Raw genomic sequence first — 19,767 nt, 5'->3', positions numbered from 1 at the left:
TCATTTGAAGAACTAAATTCCAAAATATGCAACAGTAGCTATTCATTTAAAAAAATATATCCATGTTCTATTTACTTGCACAGCCATGTAATCAAAGCCAGCCTGAGGGTTTTACCCTGCCTTTGGGCTACACCTCACCTTACCAATATCACTAATATGATTCAATCAGGTGAGCTAAAAGGAGTATAAGAATACAAAACCCCTTTGTTCTACACAAAAAACATTTCTAGCATGGCATGTGTATGAAACCATTACAACACAGAGTCCATCACAACACATTTGCTGACCCTACCCTCCATAGGAAGCAAGAAGAATTCAGAAGCAGACTCATAGTCACACAACCCTCTTGAGCCGAGAACTAAATTATTATATTTTTTAACATGTGTCTACGTAGTCACTCCTCACAGAGTCTGGTGGTGGATACAAACCTCAGTTCAAGGGCCAAAGACAAGTGAAGCAACTGCCAAACTGCCTGCACCCATCTGTGTAAGTACGTGTAAGGTGGCCCTCCATGAAGCTGTGAAAAGGATTTTAAAATTCAAAACCACTGCCCCAAAACTTTGGAATGACGGAATTCATATTTTGGAATTGCAAAGATTCAGAGAATCAGACTGTGTGTATGCACACTTAACCCTTCCCCAGAGAATCTCATGCACTAAAAAAAAGTCATAAACAGGTTGTAAGTGGGATACCAAAGGGAAGACTGAATAAATGAGCCTTAACTATAGGCAGTATTGTAATCGTACTTGCACAGTGTTGTACTTTTTCTGAAGAAGCAACAGTTGTATGCGGATCTTCTCTCTCTTATGGTCCTCCATAGGCTGCTGTAACAACTGTGCTCCTCTCTGTAAAACTTCTTCAATCTGAGCTCTTTCCTGATCCAGCTGAAATTACAGAATTGTCTATTATCCTCACAAAGCTCAGCTATGGTTTCCCAAATTAATTTATTACCTGCTCAGATATTAACAGAAATGGTACCAACTTGTTTTATTATCCAAACGTGAGCCACACAAATTCAAGCAGAGATTCTCCTCTACAACTACCAAATCCTAAAATCCAACTTGGTCATATCATAAACTTCATTAAGAGGTGCGTCTATTATCCTCACAAAGCTCAGCTATGGTTTCCCAAATTAATTTATTACCTGCTCAGATATTAACAGAAATGGTACCAACTTGTTTTATTATCCAAACGTGAGCCACACAAATTCAAGCAGAGATTCTCCTCTACAACTACCAAATCCTAAAATCTTGGTCATATCATAAACTTCATGAAGAGGTGCCCTGCAGGAAGCTCACTCAGTGAGCCAGCAGTAGGCAGCCACAGCAAGAGGGTGCTATGACTTCAGCTCCATTTCTATTCTAAACATGCCTTGACAATAATAAGCAAGCTCAGCAGAATAGCAAGAAAATGAAAACATAGTAAATACAAAACAGCACAGAGGAAAGCATACGTTCTGTAACAACAGATCCTTCCACACAGGACTCTTAAAAATTCTTTTCTGTAGTATATATGCCATTTTCCACAGACCTCTACTGAGCTTTCCAGCTCAGTTCATAACATTTCATGTGTTTAAAAGGAAGGCAGATAGGGTAGCCTGACAGGACTTCACCTAATTTTGTAGCCAACAAGGCTATTGTGGACAAGATGGAAACAATAGTATGACAGTTTTATATAGGTGAATAGAAGAGCCTAGCTAAGAATCTAGAAAAAGATAAATTTTCTTCCAAGTTCTTACATCAACTTTCTACAAACCATATTACAACACTCTTATTTGCACCTCATCTCATAAGCATCCACTGACCTGACCTATGCACTGTGAGTTAATGTATCATACCAGTTTAAATCTAAGTGAAAAAAATAACAGCACAGTGCAATAGATTAGAAGCCCAAAATTGCCAAATACATAGTAAGAGTCTCAGCTGCATGAAGTAATCATGTCAACGTAAGTTCAGTCAGTTAGATATGAAGAAAGGAATACAAAAACATTTTTCATCCTATTACTTTTACAGGAAGGATTCCTTACAGCTACTTCGAGTAGAAGAGAGAAGACAAATGAAAATACAGGCTGTTGTATGAATAGTTACTCTCAAAGCACCAGCCCAAGAGGCAGCAGCTATGGGAAAAATACAGGAAAATGGTGCTGTGTTTCCAACAACCTAGTGCTTCCTTCCATTTCCTACACCTGTCTTTAAAAGATTTTCTCAGAAGAATTCCCCCTCAAAGTCTGGAGGAATGTAACATGTGGACAAAATAGAAAGGGAGTTAGTCAGTTATTTAATTCTTATATTCCTCACGAACCTTTTCATCTTCTCCACCCAACTCCAGATGCTTTTCCACAACTTTTAACATATTCTGTATGTCACTCTCAAATTTTTCCAGATCTGGAAAAGCGACTCTGACTTCACGGGGCTCTGACGTGATAGGAAGTCGTTCTTGTCCAACAAGCATCTATAAAAAAAAAAAAAAAAGCAAGCTGTTCAAGCAGAATATTTAGTCTGAGCTGTCACACACAGTTCAACAATTTAAACCAATTCTCCATGAACAGTCATACCAGTTTGCAGGACCATCAGATATCAGCATTAAAAAAAAAAAATTGCAAGAGTTGTTTGATCCAACACTGAGAGTTAGCTTGGGCACAGTGTTGATAGGTATTACCAAGCTTCTACCTTCAAACTTCTATCTAAGCATTTTGGTCTCAAAACAAATGAAAAAACTGTCATATTAGTTTATGGGGTTGTTCTATAGTTCATATAAATAACTATTGCAATATAGAGATTGTTCTGAATCTTTATAAACACACAGTTATTTGTAAATTTTTCCTTGCAACCCAAGTAATCACCTGCTCCTCAGATTAAAAAACGAAAGAAAACAGTTGGCCCAAAATCGGTCTATCCATTTTTATATATAAATATCTACACTTATAAGAGAACCGAAACCCACAAAGTGCTGTTGTAACACCAAGATCTGTCCCCTAAAGCCATTTTACCATCATTTTGGCATAGACCCCCTCCTCCCAGCATGTTTAAGGGCTCGCTCATCCTCACCTTGGCACTTTTGATGTGCTGAGCGACCTTCTCAAAGTTACGGTTCAGTTCTGCCAGTTTGGGCTCAACAAGTTCACGGCATGCCACGCCCCGACCATTCATTAGGATGATAGCCTGATCACGCACGTTATCCACTCGAAGAGTAACATCATCTAATTCAGATGTTAAGCGCTAAGAAGTGAAAGAAAATACAAATGGTTACCCTAGGAAAGGAAAAAAACATACCAAAAAAATTACAGGCAACAAACCTGACTTTACTTCATTCAGAATCCAGGAGTAGTTACTTGACAGCAACATTTCCTACCTTCACAGTTTCCTCCTTCTTGCTTACTGACTTTTTCTCAATCTCATCCAGCAAGGCTTCAGCCTGATACAACCAAGTACTTATGTGGGCAACATTTTCATCAAAAATTTCAAGCTGGCTCTGATGATTCTAGAAAAATATTTTTTAAAAATAAGTATCAATGTGAGAAACAAAGAAAATCCACCAAAAAAAATCACAAAAAACAAAAGCATACACAAAAAGGAAAAAAAAATGTCAAAATCATCATTATGAGTAAAAAGGAGATCAACACAAGTGTTATGGATACACCTTGGAAAGGAACACTGAAAATTCCATGTACCTTTCATCTTCAGTAAGTATTTACAAGAATTCAATTTTCATTCTAGACCCTTCAATATTATTGCTCCTAATGGATAGAACGGGAAATAGAAATAGTTGAGGTGATTTTCCCAACTAAATAAGGACAGACAATCTATTACAGCACTACAGCCAGACCACATCACCTTGGTCGACCAAAAAAAAAACCAACTATTTTTTCAGTTATCACAAGCAGAAACCACAGTACACACTACTACTGTTGGCTTTTTTTAACTGAAAAGGGATTAACCAAAAACTATAAAATATAATAGTCACATTTTGGTATTTTACTGATTACATTAAAATATTTCTCCCTCTTAGGAAAAGCCACCACACTGTAGACATGTTAACTAGGTCTACTTTCATATGCAGTCAGAAATTGTAACAGAAACAACACATTATTCTGTGTGACAAAACAAAGTATCAGATTCAGAGAAATACCATCCTGCCTAAGCACAGAGCTGCTTACCCAAAGAAAGGGTAACTAAGCTTTGATCTTTCAGACTAAGAAAACAGAGTGAGGGGAGGAAAGAGAGACAAGGCCTGTGGCTGCTCCCTATATCAACATCAAGAAACTTACATCTTCACCTAGTGAAAGAACAATTTAACCTAGCAAAGTCAGCACCAGGACAATACCCATCACCAGAGATGAACCATTTAGAAGGTGGTTAGTTGTGGATCATCCTTACAGCATTTTCAAGTGAGGGTAAAGTACCTGATGACCCTTAACATGGACATCACTGGATTATGAAGCAAACAGTAAAACCTGCAGCAGGCGCTGGACCAGATGCACAGATCTCATCATCTAGGTACACACCAAATTTTCCACAATTTCAGCCCATATCAGGGGCTTCTGAGCATGGATGTCATACCTGGCCGAACAACACAGGAATACTTTAACTATCTGAAAACATTAGCCTGATACTAGCATCAGCTGTAGACTGTTTCATGTCCATTTAGCAAAAACTTGCAGCTTTAGGCTGTGTAATATGCTGTCTTCCATTTACTCAGAGAAATAGACACTGTTGGCCTCAACTCTGAGTTGGTACACTCTTAAACACTTGCAGTTATGGGCTGTCCAAAAAAGCAATAGGCTGAGAGCAGGTCCCAAGTGCTTCGCTGAACAGCGCTAGGGAAGTTAATCAATTGCCGGTTAAACATCACCGAGGGCTTGAGGAAATCTGTCTACACAGAAACACGCTGTTCATGCTGGAGCTGGCACAGACGTTTCTTTCATGCAGAATAAAGAACAGCACACACAGCAGCCTCGTGGACACCAATTCTTTCGGCCTAGTTCCTTTTGTTTTCCACTTACATTAATAAATTCATGAACTTATAGAAGTTTACATAGAAAACATAAGATCCAACTTCTGGGCTCTAATTAATCTCTTATTAAACAAGCAACACTTCCATAACCTGGTGGGTTTTTTCCCCCGTCGTTTTAATCCGGCAGAACCAGCTGCTAAGTTAATGAGTAAACCCACTAGCAGTTTTAGGAATGCTGGTATGCCCTATAACCCACTCAGGTTAATGTGTGGTAGATGTCCCCTTTTAGGGTAGTTTAGAAAGTTACTTCTATGCACTGCGGTAACAAGAAGGAAAAAAAAAAAGTTAAACCTAATATTTCTTTACAACTGAGCAGGGTACTCCCACTAGGTAAAGGTAACGTACCTGGGATATTTAGACCGTTTCATCACCCTCACATCCAGATTCATAGAATCACAGAATGGTTTGGGTTGGAAGGGACCTTAAGGATCATCTAGTTCCATCCCCCCTGCCATGGGCAGGGACACCTTCCACTAGACCAGGTTGCTCAAAGCCTCATCCAGCCTGGCCCTGAGCACTTCCAGGGATGGGGCATCCACAGCTTCTCTGGGCAACCTGTTCCCGTGCCTCACCACACCCTCCGTGGTGGTGATCCAGATTCTGCATTTTCATCTCGTACCTACTGAGCAATAGCCACAAATACCAAGCGCATGGCACCAGTGCCAATCAGCACATCTAACACACCTGTAAAGCAGTTTCCCACCTTCCTTCCTGTATATTACTTACAACTCACCTCTCCACCTACAGATTAACCAGATATCCATTGTACATTACTTTATGTCCATGAAGCACCACCATGGAAGCGTCACATCACAGTGCAGTGAGACAAGTCAAAACTGCAACTGCTCCAAGGGTGTGGAGGGAGAATGACCCTGAATGTTTCTTACGCGTGCAACTTACCAACAAGGTATCACACCAGTCCTCAGTCCAGGTCCGAACTCTGCTCCAGCCAGCATTAAGGACACACAGCTTCTCCTCCAGGGAAGTCTCACTCCCTTCCACCAGAGCCTGGAGCGCGGTGCAGCTTTCTGTGATGCTCTTCAGATCAGCTTTCCTCCTCTCCAGTTCTCTCAGCACATTCTGCAACAAGAGGAGCCATTAATGCTGTACACTGCTCCCAATCACAAGGGTAAGGGAGACAGATTTTTACCTCCACAGGAAACAAATAGCATCACAGATGATCCTCACTTGAGGAAAATAAAACCAAGTAGAATCACCTTCTGTTTATAATCACTCTTTGTAGATAGTGATCTCTTTTTTTTTTTTTCAGCAAGTGAGCAAGAACACAATGCATGCAAGTGTCCTGAATAACTTAGCCTGAGACCTTTTTGTTTTGTTGTTTTAATACCATCTTCACAGTTCCTTTTCATTATGAAGGTAAGGCAAATGCATCACATCACATTATAGGTTTAATTTTAAAAGGTTCTTTTCTGCACTGTCAAGTACCACAGAGAAAGTAATCCTCAAGAGACACTTTTGATTTCTTTGTATCTTTTCCTATTAAAGTACTTTTACAGTTGGCAACAATGAGAACAACGGTAGGCCAAGGCTGAATGCTTTTATGAGAACAACCACTACTCATTACTGCATATGTTCAACTCGCTACAAATTACAGAAGACCTATTCTTGTATTACCTATTGTAGATATGTAAATATACATAACTTTAGCTCTAATATTTTTTTCCAAGTCATTTCTGATTTTAAATAGTTTTTTTTAATCTAAGTAAAAAAATAATCACCTTCTTTAAACGAATGCATACTGACATACAAATTAAGCAATATGTCATCTCTTGAACATCAGTATATGGTTTCCATGTGGAAAATAGCACCTCCTGCCATACAAGATCACTGGTTACTATTGATAACAGCTGGTTGTTTAGAAAGCTCTGACTGATGTCAGAGCACAGTGTGTAGAAGAACGCAGTTAATCACAACTAGTGCCTGGAGCTCCTTGAACGTTGTACTGTCTGTGGAGTAAATAATTTATTATTTTATCATAACTTTTTGTGTCTGAGACAAACAAATACGTAAGTTACTCCATTTTAAAACTGCCTCTAGAAAACCTTAAGACAGGAAGGACACCTCTGCATGCAACATAAAAAGCTTGTCCTCCTGGCAGTGCAGCGTGAGAGTTCACGAGCTATTTGCTTTGGTTACAAATGTAGAGTAAATATATTTCAGTGTGTATTGACAAGCTTGTTTGCAAAGAGATCTTAAGGACACTGCCACAGCAGAAGTGTAGTGCTAATAATCCTGAGTGAAATGGGTGAGAACAAGTTATAGCCTGATGTTTCTGTAATTTTGTAAGTTTTCATGTTTTAAGGTTGTACACAGACTAATCCAAAAAATAAAAGGTGATAGCAAAGAATGACTGGAAAGATCAGTATTGCTGAACTGTATCAACTGACACCTGCTGCTAACTACAAGTTACAAGTTCATACAGTGTGATAAATAGATAATTTGCTTCAGATTAATGATAAAACATTTGCCTACTTCCATTAAAAGTTCCAATCTATAGATGAAAGAAAATCAGGAATTATAGGAGCCATTTGATTTGCAAAGCTACAATTTTGAAGACAAAGCTGTTTCAATGAAAAGTTACAAACTCAATTTTTCATTAAAAATGTGAATGAACTTTCAGTTTGCTCTACTAGTAAAATATTTGACCCAGCCCAAAATTATATTTGCTGGTAATTAAGAATGTTATACTTAGGCTAACACCCAGAGTGAGTCACTTAAATACCTATTAATACTAAATATGTAATGTCTTTAAAATTTCATTAGCCATTTCAGTTTGAGGCAAGACACCTGAGATGGAAGAGATCGGACTCAGTAAGGTACTGAATATGATCTACTGAATCTACTAAAATTTTATTATGTCAGAGATTTAGAAAAAGGTTACAAGGATTGAGATTCAGAGCTGCTTATACATAGCACTACCATAGTGCTAAAAATTTATTCTGCAGATATTTAGAGTGTGCTTACTTTGGCCCAGGCAATTTCTGAATCCAGATCAGAAAGCAAGCTCTCTGAAGTGGACTTCTGCACGAGCTCAGCCTCAGTGGTAGCTAGCCACTCTGACAAAGAGGCAGCCTCTTTCCTCATTTTGCGTGCCAGATGAGATGCCCTCTCGAGGTCTTGTTTTCCTTCCGTCACCTAAAAAAAAAAAAAGGAAACAAGATTTGATTTTAAAAGATAGCAAAACCAAAAGTGCTAGCCATATACACCCGGATATATAAATTCTTTGCGTCTTAAGGCTGTCTTGAGTTAGGGAAGGACCCTGAAAAATCATTCATAAACATCTGCATCTCCCTATACAGTACAGAATACACAAAACCAGAATAATTTTAAATTAAGATACACTTAAGGGAAGGAATAAACCTTCACACTAACTCATCTATAGCTACGCATCACCAAATTGATGTTTACAAACTTTCTTTATTATGATTCTTTAACTGAAACTCAAGGGGATATAGAACCCAGTCACTCACTCACAGAGGTAGCATTCAGTTCCCTTTTGTATTCTGATAGACCTGTTAGCAAAAAGCTGTAAAAAATTTCACTGAAAATCTATTCTGCCCTTGAAAACATACCAGTAAAGTGAATATGAAATTTGATGTTTGCTGCAGTATAATCAATTCTATTTCACACTGGCTACACAATTAGTCTGGTCAAACTTTAACACAGGCTTGAGAATAAATCCAGCCATAGCAGTCAGAATCAATTGACATTTCGAAAAATTGCCCTCTGTCTCAGCTTAGTGTTTGCATGTATTTATTCAAAATAATGCACTCTCTGAAGATCTAAAAAAATAAATTCAGACACAAACAAAATCTCAGTGTTATACAGCAAATAACTCTTTCTAGCCTTTCCCAATTTCCTGTCTACATGCTTCCTGAGTTATAGATATACAGGTTCCACTAGAACCCACACCTCCATCAACATTCTCCACCTTACAACAATAAAATATTTCCTAGCGCCCATGTCAAGATATTCCAACATTGTAATCTGGCCACTTACAGACAGCTTCATTCACAGAGCACAGAACAGGCATGATTCTGCTTGGACATCTGCCTTAATTTGGGTAGGAAAAGAATCCCCTACTTCCCCTCTGTCCCCTTGGGATTTACCCATTTTTAAACACTTCACTTGGATAAATAATTATTAAATCACCAATAAAAGTACTCAAATCCATACTTTCCCATGTGCTGCATTAATACAGGTGTGCCTGCATTTTCTGTTTCATACTGAGAGCAACCCTTTAGATGGATCACAGTTAGAAAACATCATGACACCTTCTAAAAAAATGTACATCGACTGAAATTTCTCAGATGACAATCTGACAGTAAATTAACTTGCAAGCTGGTTTACAGACAAGAGAAGGTACAACAGTGCTCAGAGACTTTAACGAATAGCAGGCCAGCTTTGCCAAAATGATGAAAGCTTTGTGAACCTTCCTGTCTCCAAGGCTGCCTCCCATTCAGGAACGCTATGTGAGCACAGGGGATCTTGCAGAATGATGGGATTGCTACGTGCAATCTTTAATCTCTCAACTGCTCCTGGAGGTAGCAACTGGCCTATACAGGATCAGCTTCAGAATCAAACTTAAAACAGCATCTGACATCAGAACAACAAAGAAGGGAATTTATATGCAGGCAAATGTTCATATGTACGTTTGTTTTTCTTACCTGTGCCCCCAAGTCATTGTAAAGAAATTTCAATGCTGTCAATTGTTCATCCATCCCTTTGGGATTATCTGTCTGTTGTTTCTGTACAATCTGCCTTCCTGTCTTGATGACAGTTTCAACCTCCAATTTCACCTCACTGAGGGTCTTATAGAGCTTCTAAAAACACAAATATATATGTTGGTGATCAGTTTGCAGTGCAGGTTTTCAGACTGCTTCAGCTGGGGTCCTGATCATCAGATTGCATTCAAACTCTGAGTTATGGACTAAGAGCAGTCTGCCAAGAAGATTTCAAACTACTGACATTCCATATTTTATTCCAATTCTAATTTTCACCCCAAAAAAGAATTATCCCAATAATTCAGCAGTGTTTACTCCATAATATCACCACATGTGGCAAGGCTAACGTCATGATCTGTACTTGATCTTATGTATAGAATTTGTTTTGTTCAAATACAAACCAAGCAAACTTGCCCCTGGAGTGACACTTCTCCATAACACAAGGATAAGCCAGGGAAGGGAGTTTATAAAACCTCAGCTGTTTCACCACATCTGTGAACAACAATCCACTACTTTTATATCTACGTTCTCACCCAGAAGAATTAGAGGTAACAGTTCCATCAGGACTTTAGGCAAAATTTCCTCAGGAAAGAGTTTAGGCAAAAAGAATCACACAAGAAAGAAACAGCCCCAAACATGAGTTAAGAACATCGCATACTTACCATGCACCTGTCTAGATGAGCTTGGATTACATCTGGGTCAGTATCCTTCACATCCAAGACATGAAGTTCTGCTTTTACCCCATCCAACACCCGCTTGCAATCCAACATGCGCTGCTCAAAATTGGCTGGTTTCTGGAAAAGCTGATACTTTGTTGATACCTCACGTAGTTTTCTCTGTTTAAAACAAAATTATGTAAAAGACTGAAATGCAGATATTACATTAAATCAAAAAATAACATTTAAAGCATCTCCCCCCGCAGATTCCAACTCTCACGGTACCACAACTTAGTATACATGGCAACGCTATTTGCAAAGACAAATTTCATTACATATTCCTAATGACACTTGAGGTGCAAAAGCAATGTGATAATTTTGTATCACGTACTTTCAAAATATCCACTCCACTAAAACCCGGACACTTTTGGACTTTCAGCATGTATCCCATGGTACTTATGCATTTTCAACTCTCTTATTCAATTCATCAAGCAGTGTGCCCAGGTGGCCAATGGCATCCCGGCTTGTATCAGGAACACTCTGGCCAGTAGGAGTAGGGAAGTGATCATCTCCCTGTCCTGGCCACTGGTGAGGCCGCACCTCGAGTACTGTGTTCAGTTTTGGGCCCCTCACTGCAAGAACACCACTGAGGTGCTGGATCATGTCCAGAGAAGGGCAACGGAGCTGGGGAAGGGTCAAGCACAAGTCCTGTGAGGAGCAGCTGAGGGAACTGGGGTTGTTTAGCCTGGAGAAGAGGAGGCTCAGGGGAGCGACCTTACCGCTCTCTACAACTGCCTGAAAGGGGGTTGCAGAGAGTTGGGTGTTGGTCTCTTTTCCCGAGCAACAAGTGATAGGACAAGAGGAAATGGCCTCAAGTTGTGTCAGAGGAGGTTTAGATTGCGTATCAGGAAAAATTTCTTCACTGGAAGGGGTTCTCAGGCACTGGAATGGGCTGCCCCGGGAAGTGGAGGAGTCACCATCCCTGGAGGTATTCAAAAGACCTGTAGATGTGGTGCTTAGGGACATGGTTTACTGCTGGTATCAGCAATGTTAGGTTAACAGTTGGACTTGATCTTTAAAGTTTTTTCCAACCTAAAAGATTATATGATTCTATGTTCTAGTGCTGCTTGTTTCCTCACAAAAACATGTAAAATCATATACTATTTACTTCAGAGGTTCAGTTGATGGCACCAAGCAATTTACAGGCTGACAACCGCAGTGTGTAATTGCAAACCAGCAGCTCTTCACATTTCAATTCTTAGTGCAACTCTCATATTTTCACCTGCAAAGCATCCAGCTGAGTTCCACCACGGGGAGACCTGCATTCAGGAGCAGCAGGCGGGAAAGAGCGAGCGCTTTTCTTGAGCTCTTCTAAGGTGGATTCATGAGCTGCAATCTCAGCTTGAATTTTCTGCCATGACATAGAAACAGGGGAAAAAAAATAAAGAACATTATCAAATTGCTTTCTGAGAGGGGAAGAGGAGCTCGCTTACCACCTACTACCCACCAGAGGTAAATCCACTCTGTAAAAGTTAAACACTACCAGGTTTATTTTAAATATCCTGGTTCTGGTGACAGCTTGCTAAATTGAAAGACATTAAGAATGTTATTAAAGCTTCTTAAAACAGGAAATCAATCCAGATTACAAAAGGTGTGACCTAGTACACCAGGACAGGAATGAAATGAAGCCTTCATGAATTACTATGTTAGGCTGAGCACCATCATGAGATATTTCAAAGTGTTTTGTAGTGAAAAGCTAGACTGGAATACCTGGGCCTCCTGGGGCATCTGAAAGGCATCTACCCTGTCAGTCAGGTAAGATGTCAGCTGTCTATCCAGCTCTGCTAAGTTTTCCTGCAAGACCTGCAACATGTGGTCGGTTTCTCGCATGGTCTGAAGCTGCTGTTCCAGGGCGATCTGCCGGCTCACCGCCTGAGTGGGACAGGGTTAAGAGAAGATGGAGCAGTAGTTCAACATCAGTTAAACTTTCTCAAAACAAGGTGAAGGAGACCCAGAACATCCAGGAAGACTGTCTAAATACAGCAAAAGTGATCCCTAAAAGGCAGCAATTTTTGAAGCCTGCTGTGATTCATACCAGCAATGGACAAACAGCAGCACAGGAGAGGTTCTGCTGCTAGATATGCAGGATGGTGAAAACAGGTCTGCCCTATCACCTGAGGAATAAAGTATTCTGTTAAAAACATACTAGTTTCAAAAACAGCAGTTTGCAGTTCCTTCCCTCCGTTGTCTCTCCCTTCAACAGCAAAACTTCTGAGTTTATGTGAGATGTCACTACATGCATGGGAAGACAAATTCCCCACTACCCACACACGCACAGACCAGTGGGTGCGTACGTACACACACAGGGACGTGGAACGCTGTCAACAGCCCAGCGTGTCAGCGCTGCAGCTGCCAAAGCAGATACTTTATTGCCATATAAAAACTATTGTTGTAACAGGAAAAACAAGCGTGAATGCTAATTTAAATGACAGTATGTAGCCCCCAGCTGAGGGCACCGCATTCATGTTGCTCACTGAAATGAGGATGAACTGAAATTCCCACTGTGAGTACACTTTGGCAGTGGCAGAAAAAACCTCCCACCCAACTATTTCACAGGGGCCTGTACTGCCAGGGTACAGAACACGAGTTACAGACATACAACCTGAAAGACAGCTTGTCTTCCTCTACTAACTAAATCTAGAAAAGATTAGATTGAATATGAGAAGAGGAAGGGGAAAAAAAATAGATGGGGAATGAGAAGAATGTTTTCCTTCTGTTCCTTGTTTCAGTGCAACTTCTTCCTAGGTATTTCAAAGAGCGAAAATGCCATTTATTCACGTTCCTCATTTTTACAGTTAGTGAGCAGCTCACCAGTATTTATGACAGCAGGAAGGGAATATTAACCTCAGTTATTGAGGTTGACTGGAATGAGACTGAAATAACCTTTTTGTCAAAATTACATGGAAAAATATCAGGGTGACCCCACAATGCAAGGGTGTGCAAGTGTGCAAAACAAAACCTGACTCAAGTTAAAAAAAGTCATCTTGCTCCTAGGGCATTATTTCAAATTGAAAACATCTGACAACATTGTGATTGTTTTTCCTCTTTTCCTGTATTGTAGTCCTGCATCTATGAATTCAGCTATCTAACAGGAGTCATTTCAAACCACTGAGTTGAAAAACCCAACCTACTTCAACCCTGCCCCCAAATTCTTACCAAGTGACTCAGTTCCTCATAGCGGGCATTGAAAGCCTCCAGTTTTTCACTGATGATATCATCAAGAATCCCTCCATCAATCAGCGTCTGCCCAAGTTCCCGAATCTGGGTTCGATTATCGGCTGGATGACGCAGGACTGATTCCAGGGACTAGTTAGCAGAGAAAGTTTTAAAGGTCAAGACACTGAATATTAGTGCATTTTCAGAAGTGGAAATCTGGCTGCATGCACACAAGTTTTACACTTCAAATGTCTTGAGTGCTCTAAAAGCATGAATTAGTTATGGTTTAATCCATGATGGCACAAGGCAAATGCAGCGGTCATTTTCAATCATTGAATTTCACAGCATTTCTTACCCATTCACATCCTTTTATACTATAGTGCTGGAAGGAATTAGTCAATTTACACAGGACAGGAGAAAACATACATGGTACCAAGTATGGCACAATCACTACAGCAAAATTCAGCTTTTGGTGGAGGATCTTACAAATAACCCTTCCAGATTCAGACTAATGTGTTCATTTAATATGAAGAATCAGAATATTCAACACATTTCAGTATTCTGCTGAAGTGTAGAATTGATGGGGTTTTTTTTAAACTGAGTTATCTGAAAAGTTACCAGTCCAATAGAATGACTACAATACCTCGAGAGCATCATTGACTGCATCCAATTTATCAGGCAGATTTTCTGTCATTTGCACCCTTTCTTCCAGATTGTTTAGCCAAGCTGTTTCTAAATCAAGATACTGAAGCAGCTCAATCCAACAGGACCACACCTCCTAGAAGCAACAGGAAAAAAACCATAGATTAGCCTAGAATGCCAGGCACAGCTCTCATACCCTATGAACAGCTTAAAGAAATAATGTCTGAGACATTCACCTAAAATACGCAAGTAGAAGACATTCAAATACATGCCATGGCACAGTAAGTTTTAGAAAGAAAAGCCTGCAACTATAGCAGCAAAATAAAAATTCAAAATGCTATGTTTAGAGACATAGAAGTATCTAAACTTATGCTAAAATTATCCCTGGCATCCAGATTCTTCTAACAATTTTAAGAAGGTAACAAAATGGACCCACTCCTCTTGAAAGACCGAACATACACATCCCACCCCAAACTATAATCACCATGTTCTAATTATCATCATGTCTCAACCTCTAATCACTGAGAAGTTTCTTTTTGTCATTCTGGAAGATGCACAAATGGAAAACAGAGCTGTGAGACAAGGTTGCTTATCTGCACAAGTGCTGATTACAGTAGAGATTATAAAAGCATGGTTAGATGGTGTCTCATGGATTCCAGGGAAGCCATCTCAAGAAAAAGTAATCTTGGCAAGGAGACGCAGCATTTATGCTGAAGATACTGGATTCAGTGAGAAAACTGGATATTTTCAGTGTCCTTCTCCATTCCTCCTGTGCCACCTGCCTCCATTTTACTAAGCTGGGAGTTATCATTGTTACCTCCAAAGTGTGGCATTTCCCCCGGATCCGATTGCACAGTAGCTGGTAATTCTCCAGCACAACGTTCAGCTCGCTCGCCAGGTCCTGACCGCTCGACGGCACTTTGGCAGCTAACATCTTGATGTTGTCTTTGAGAATCTTCACCCGCACCTCTTTCTGCAACACATCCTCCTTCGCTCTCTGCCCAAAGAAATGTGCCCAACACGATCAGCCCTCGATTCCCGTATGACCAGCTATTCACTACTTAAACCAAAGATCAGAAGTTTAACCTTGGAAGTGTTGCTGGCAAAGTACTATCGGGTCTGAGCACAACAAAATACAGCACTAACTTGCATGGAATTCAGATTATGTTAGTGAGCGTTGAAAAATCCTATTGTATTTAACATACAGGCATATTTACTATTTATGGTTCGTTCATTAAAAACCTATGACTCAAAGTAACAAAGATTAAGTTCAGTGCTATTTATACACTAGAACACAGTTATAAAAAAGAGAAATGAACCAGAAAAAAAAAATAGAGGATTTCTATAACCAAGCCTATCAGGCAGAAAAAGATAGCGTGAATTTACAGAAGTTATGAATCTCAGAGCCAAGTAACTATCTCCCAGAGTTACCCAGGAAGATGACGTAATTAGCTGGGACATGTGCAACTGCAAAGCTGGGACCTCTCCCACAGCTGTATCTTGATTCAGAAACAGCTGGCAAAAAGGACAACCAGAAGAAATCCTTCAACCCAAGTGCACTCAGAGGAGCTTGGTAACAAACACACAGGATAAGCAACAACTCCCAACACACAGGCCTGAGGAAATCCTATTATCAGTTGTCCAATTTTGCCCTAACCAGAATTCGGAAGCAGGGTAACTGGAAGACAAGTCATGCAAACCAGCCTGAGCCTGTTTCTGCTGAGGCAACTAGAAGGCTCCAGAAACAGAGACTGTCTCATATGTCTCTCTATTCAGGTTTCAAGGACAGTTTCATGAAGCTGAAGTACCTCTGATATATAAGGCACTGCACTTTATGGCAGAATTTAGTACATGACAGCATTATTCTTGCAGACATTGTCCAAGACATCTTCTAAATGTAAGGCAATCAAAAAAAAAAAAAAAAAGAAGTGCCAGTTAATGGAAGGAAAAAGGACTGGAAAATTTGGGGAACATATTATTTTATGGTAGGATTATCAAAACCCACCTAAACTCATCTTAAACCTATTCTTTCAAATGTCAACAGGAGTTCCACACTGTTCAAATGAGAGTAGAATTAGGCAAGCTCAAAAGTTTTTCAGAACCTTATGTAAAAACACTCCTGGTCAAATATAAAGGCAGTGTTCTTTCCCAGTCCTAGCATAATATTCTTATTGCAAATGAAAGAGAATATGCAAGCATTACAGTAAGTTTACTGTCTCACTGACATATCTGCCACATTTAAAAGTACAGGATATTATCTGGATTTGATAAAGGTAAATGTCCTCAAAGTCTCTCTCTCATTTGCCAATGTAAAGAGGGCTCTTTCTTTTCTTGGCTTGTGTTCAGCCTGCTGTCAGACTATGTGATCTCAAATGGCTTCAAAGGACAGGAATATATTAAAACGTGTGTTAAATAAAGACTGCTTCAGAAAATCCCCTCAAAAGAACAATTCAGGACTTCAAACACATTTGTCAAAGCACTTGTAAGGGAGAAAAAAGAAATCTTTATGGTCCATGGAGTAACGGTGAGTGGATACTCATTTAAATAACGTGCATACAAGTCAAAACATTTGTGACAGTACGCCTGAACTCTCAGATTTAAATACAGGGATTATTATTGTTTGCTTTGCACATATATCCAAGAAAATTAACTGTTCAGCTGGTAATTTATAATGAGACAAAAATAGCTCCTTCCTCTCCATATTTTTGGCCACCAGTCCCAAAATTAGAGAAGCAGGCACCAGCATCACTGTTTGCAATAGATAAGGAACATAAGATAATCTTACAGAAGAACTGTGTTAAACTGTTTGCCTAAATGTGGAGTTAGTACATCTAGCAGACAAGAAACCGAAGTACAACAACTAGAAGCAGAATATGTTTTCACAACTGCCAATTTAGACAGGCATAATACCACAGAGTGGTAAGGGCTGGAAAGGACCTCTAGAGATCACCTAGTCCAACACCCCTGCCAGAGCAGGATCACCTAGAGCAGACCACACAGGAACAAGTCCAGGCGACTTTTGAAAGTCTCCAGGGAAGGAGACCCCACCAGCTCTCTGGGCAGCCTGTTCCAGGGCTCTGTCACCCTCACAGGGAAGAAGTGTTTCCTCATGTTCAGCTTGAACCTTCTGTTTTCCAGTTTATGGCCATTGTCCCCAGTCCTGTCACTGGACACCACTGAGAAGAGCCTGGCCCCATCCTCCTGACACCCACCCTTTAGATATTTATAATCACTGATAAGATCCCCCCTCAGCCTCCTCTTCTCCAGGCTAAACAGACCCAGTTCTCTCAGCCTTTCCTCATACAGAAGGTGGTCCAGGTTGTTGACCACCTTTTCTTTCTTTCTCAAGTTTCATGTCCTGCAATAAATTCCCATATTCTTAGTGTTTTGTATGCTATACATTGCAAGCCTGGATCAACAGCTGGGCAAGCTGCTATTCATTATGAAATCCCTACCCCTCATGGCCAAGTAGAACATCTGCTTTTATAGTTCGTGCTTTAAAAACAAAAATTCCACAAAGCAAAGCTGAAGAAATACCACTAATCTTGTCATGACCTGAGCTCCTTTCCACATAGATAATAACTCTCCAAAAGGTCAACCTCAAAAGCCACTAAGGTTTCTTTCTCTTTAATCAGGTCTCTACAATGACCTGGTATTCCTGACCTTCATTTCCTCCACCGCGTTCTCTAGCTCTTCAGGGGACTTGTATTCAAAATCTTTCTCCAAATATTCTTCTTCAGCTTGGGTCATCCACTCTTGCATCTCTGCCAAATCCTTCTTCAGATTTACAGCTTTTTCCTGACTTTCAGACAGGCGATTTTTCTGACTAATGATCTAGAATCCAAGGTGGAGAAAGAAACAGCAGTTTTATTACTTAGATGCCCTCGTCTATGTGAAAAACCACAAGTTTCGTTAAAGCATTTTACTACCAAAACATTTTCAGGCCTTTTTAATTAACCGAAGACTTTTACACACACATGAACTCATGATCCTTTATTAGCAGATCAACAAAATGTAGAGGTGAGTGAAGGAGAAAAATAAGCTTTTTTCCTCTCATTGCATGTAAACTGGTAACAATCCCTGAGAAAAGTCAGATGAAAAAAAAAAAAATCCTTTTCTGATGACAAGTTTAGTAGGTATATCTTTATACAGAGCACTAAAACACTCTTCCGGCCTTGCTTCTTTCCACAGTGCAGGCAATCTGGATTCTATATCAACAGCCAGGTTCTCCAACACAGACCCTTGGCCAGGCATTGCAACTAAAGAAGTATGCTTCTACAGAAAGCAGAAAGCTTCCACCCAAAAGAAACAACCAAATACACCACAGTGAAGTGGTAGTCTGTTTATAGCCATTAATTTTTTAAAGCTGCTGGGAAGCAGGCAGAAATTACACAGGGACAGAAGAACTTCCACATTTCAGGAACAACAGAATAAGAAGGTCAGACTTGCCTCCCTCCCACCCACCCAGGAAAGAGCAGCACGAGGCAAAGCCAACAAATAAGTTACAAAGAGTTCACCAGGCTTCTTCCAGTTAGGTACCGAGAAGTGCATGTATTCAAACAAAACTACTGTTGCACAGGTATCCCCTAACATATTTGCACTTCTGAAAGATTCACTGGGCCAAGTTGGATTTCAGCTACTTTGACAGTGGAACAAGTAAAACATACGCATCCCACCGTTTCAACTGCTTCACCTCTCCATTATCCTTCCAATGCCACACAACCGAACAAACAGCTGCGGCTACAAGCACCAGCAATGTACAGAGAACTCACCTGTTTGCTCAGTTTCTCCCACTGAGTCTGGCAGTCTACTAGCCTAGACTTTGCCCAGGTATTTATGCTTGCAATAGGCTGAGCTCTTAAAGCAGACTCTAATTCTTTCATCTCTTTCAGCGATGGTTCAATCGTCTCCATTTCATTGACAAACATCTGAGCACACATCAGAGAAAAGGAATCATCTTCTTTAGCAAGACATTACACAGATTTATAGGATACCAATAATTGTGTAATTTTTAATTATTCCAGAGAAACTTCAATAAAAAAGCAGATCGAAGCTGTGTTCAATACCAGACTGCTTAAAACAACCCCTCAGTGACCCAAAACATCATAACCATGAAACTAAAAATCAAAATACAGTTTGCCATATGCATCGCAAACATTCTCACCCGCCAAATGTCAACACCAGAACAAGGCAAGTTTTCAGATGATAAGCACTAAATACCCTATGTTTCTGGCATACCTAAGACTCATCATCTTCTCCTGGAAATGAACATTTGAAGGTACACTGCAATTACTTACTATAAGATGAAATTCTACCTATTTGTAATCACGTGTGTCACTAGCTAGGAAGGAATCTCGCTCGTAAGGCACATACAATTCCTACACCCTAGGATTTCATCACAGTCACTTGCTTGTTACTTTATTGTCCTTGGGAGTTTAATGCAGAAAGCACTTTTCACTCAAAGACTCAATTCCCTAATCAGAAAATGGGGGGGG

The 19,767-nt window shown here is 40.0% G+C and overlaps 1 protein-coding gene across 1 annotated transcript in view; it reads right to left on the bottom strand.

The window, feature by feature from the left end:
• UTRN (utrophin) overlaps positions 1-19,767 on the bottom strand; it is a 105,716-nt gene that overhangs the window by 28,432 nt on the left and 57,517 nt on the right. Inside the window, exons 23-37 of the mRNA XM_010156065.1 lie at positions 19,045-19,200; positions 17,936-18,106; positions 15,090-15,269; positions 14,274-14,408; positions 13,631-13,780; positions 12,185-12,346; positions 11,697-11,825; positions 10,421-10,594; positions 9,702-9,857; positions 7,999-8,169; positions 5,914-6,093; positions 3,352-3,480; positions 3,048-3,218; positions 2,302-2,451; positions 747-884 (exon numbers count right to left, since the gene is read on the bottom strand). Coding sequence (XP_010154367.1) covers positions 747-884; positions 2,302-2,451; positions 3,048-3,218; positions 3,352-3,480; positions 5,914-6,093; positions 7,999-8,169; positions 9,702-9,857; positions 10,421-10,594; positions 11,697-11,825; positions 12,185-12,346; positions 13,631-13,780; positions 14,274-14,408; positions 15,090-15,269; positions 17,936-18,106; positions 19,045-19,200 — 2,352 coding nt within the window. The remainder of the gene's footprint in view (positions 1-746; positions 885-2,301; positions 2,452-3,047; positions 3,219-3,351; positions 3,481-5,913; positions 6,094-7,998; positions 8,170-9,701; positions 9,858-10,420; positions 10,595-11,696; positions 11,826-12,184; positions 12,347-13,630; positions 13,781-14,273; positions 14,409-15,089; positions 15,270-17,935; positions 18,107-19,044; positions 19,201-19,767) is intronic.

Source organism: Eurypyga helias, unplaced genomic scaffold, assembly GCF_000690775.1.
Source record: "Eurypyga helias isolate BGI_N326 unplaced genomic scaffold, ASM69077v1 scaffold1917, whole genome shotgun sequence".
NCBI classification, from domain to species: domain Eukaryota; kingdom Metazoa; phylum Chordata; class Aves; order Eurypygiformes; family Eurypygidae; genus Eurypyga; species Eurypyga helias.
The sequence above is the reverse complement of the archived record's forward strand: the minus strand, read 5'-3'. Positions and strand labels throughout refer to the sequence as shown.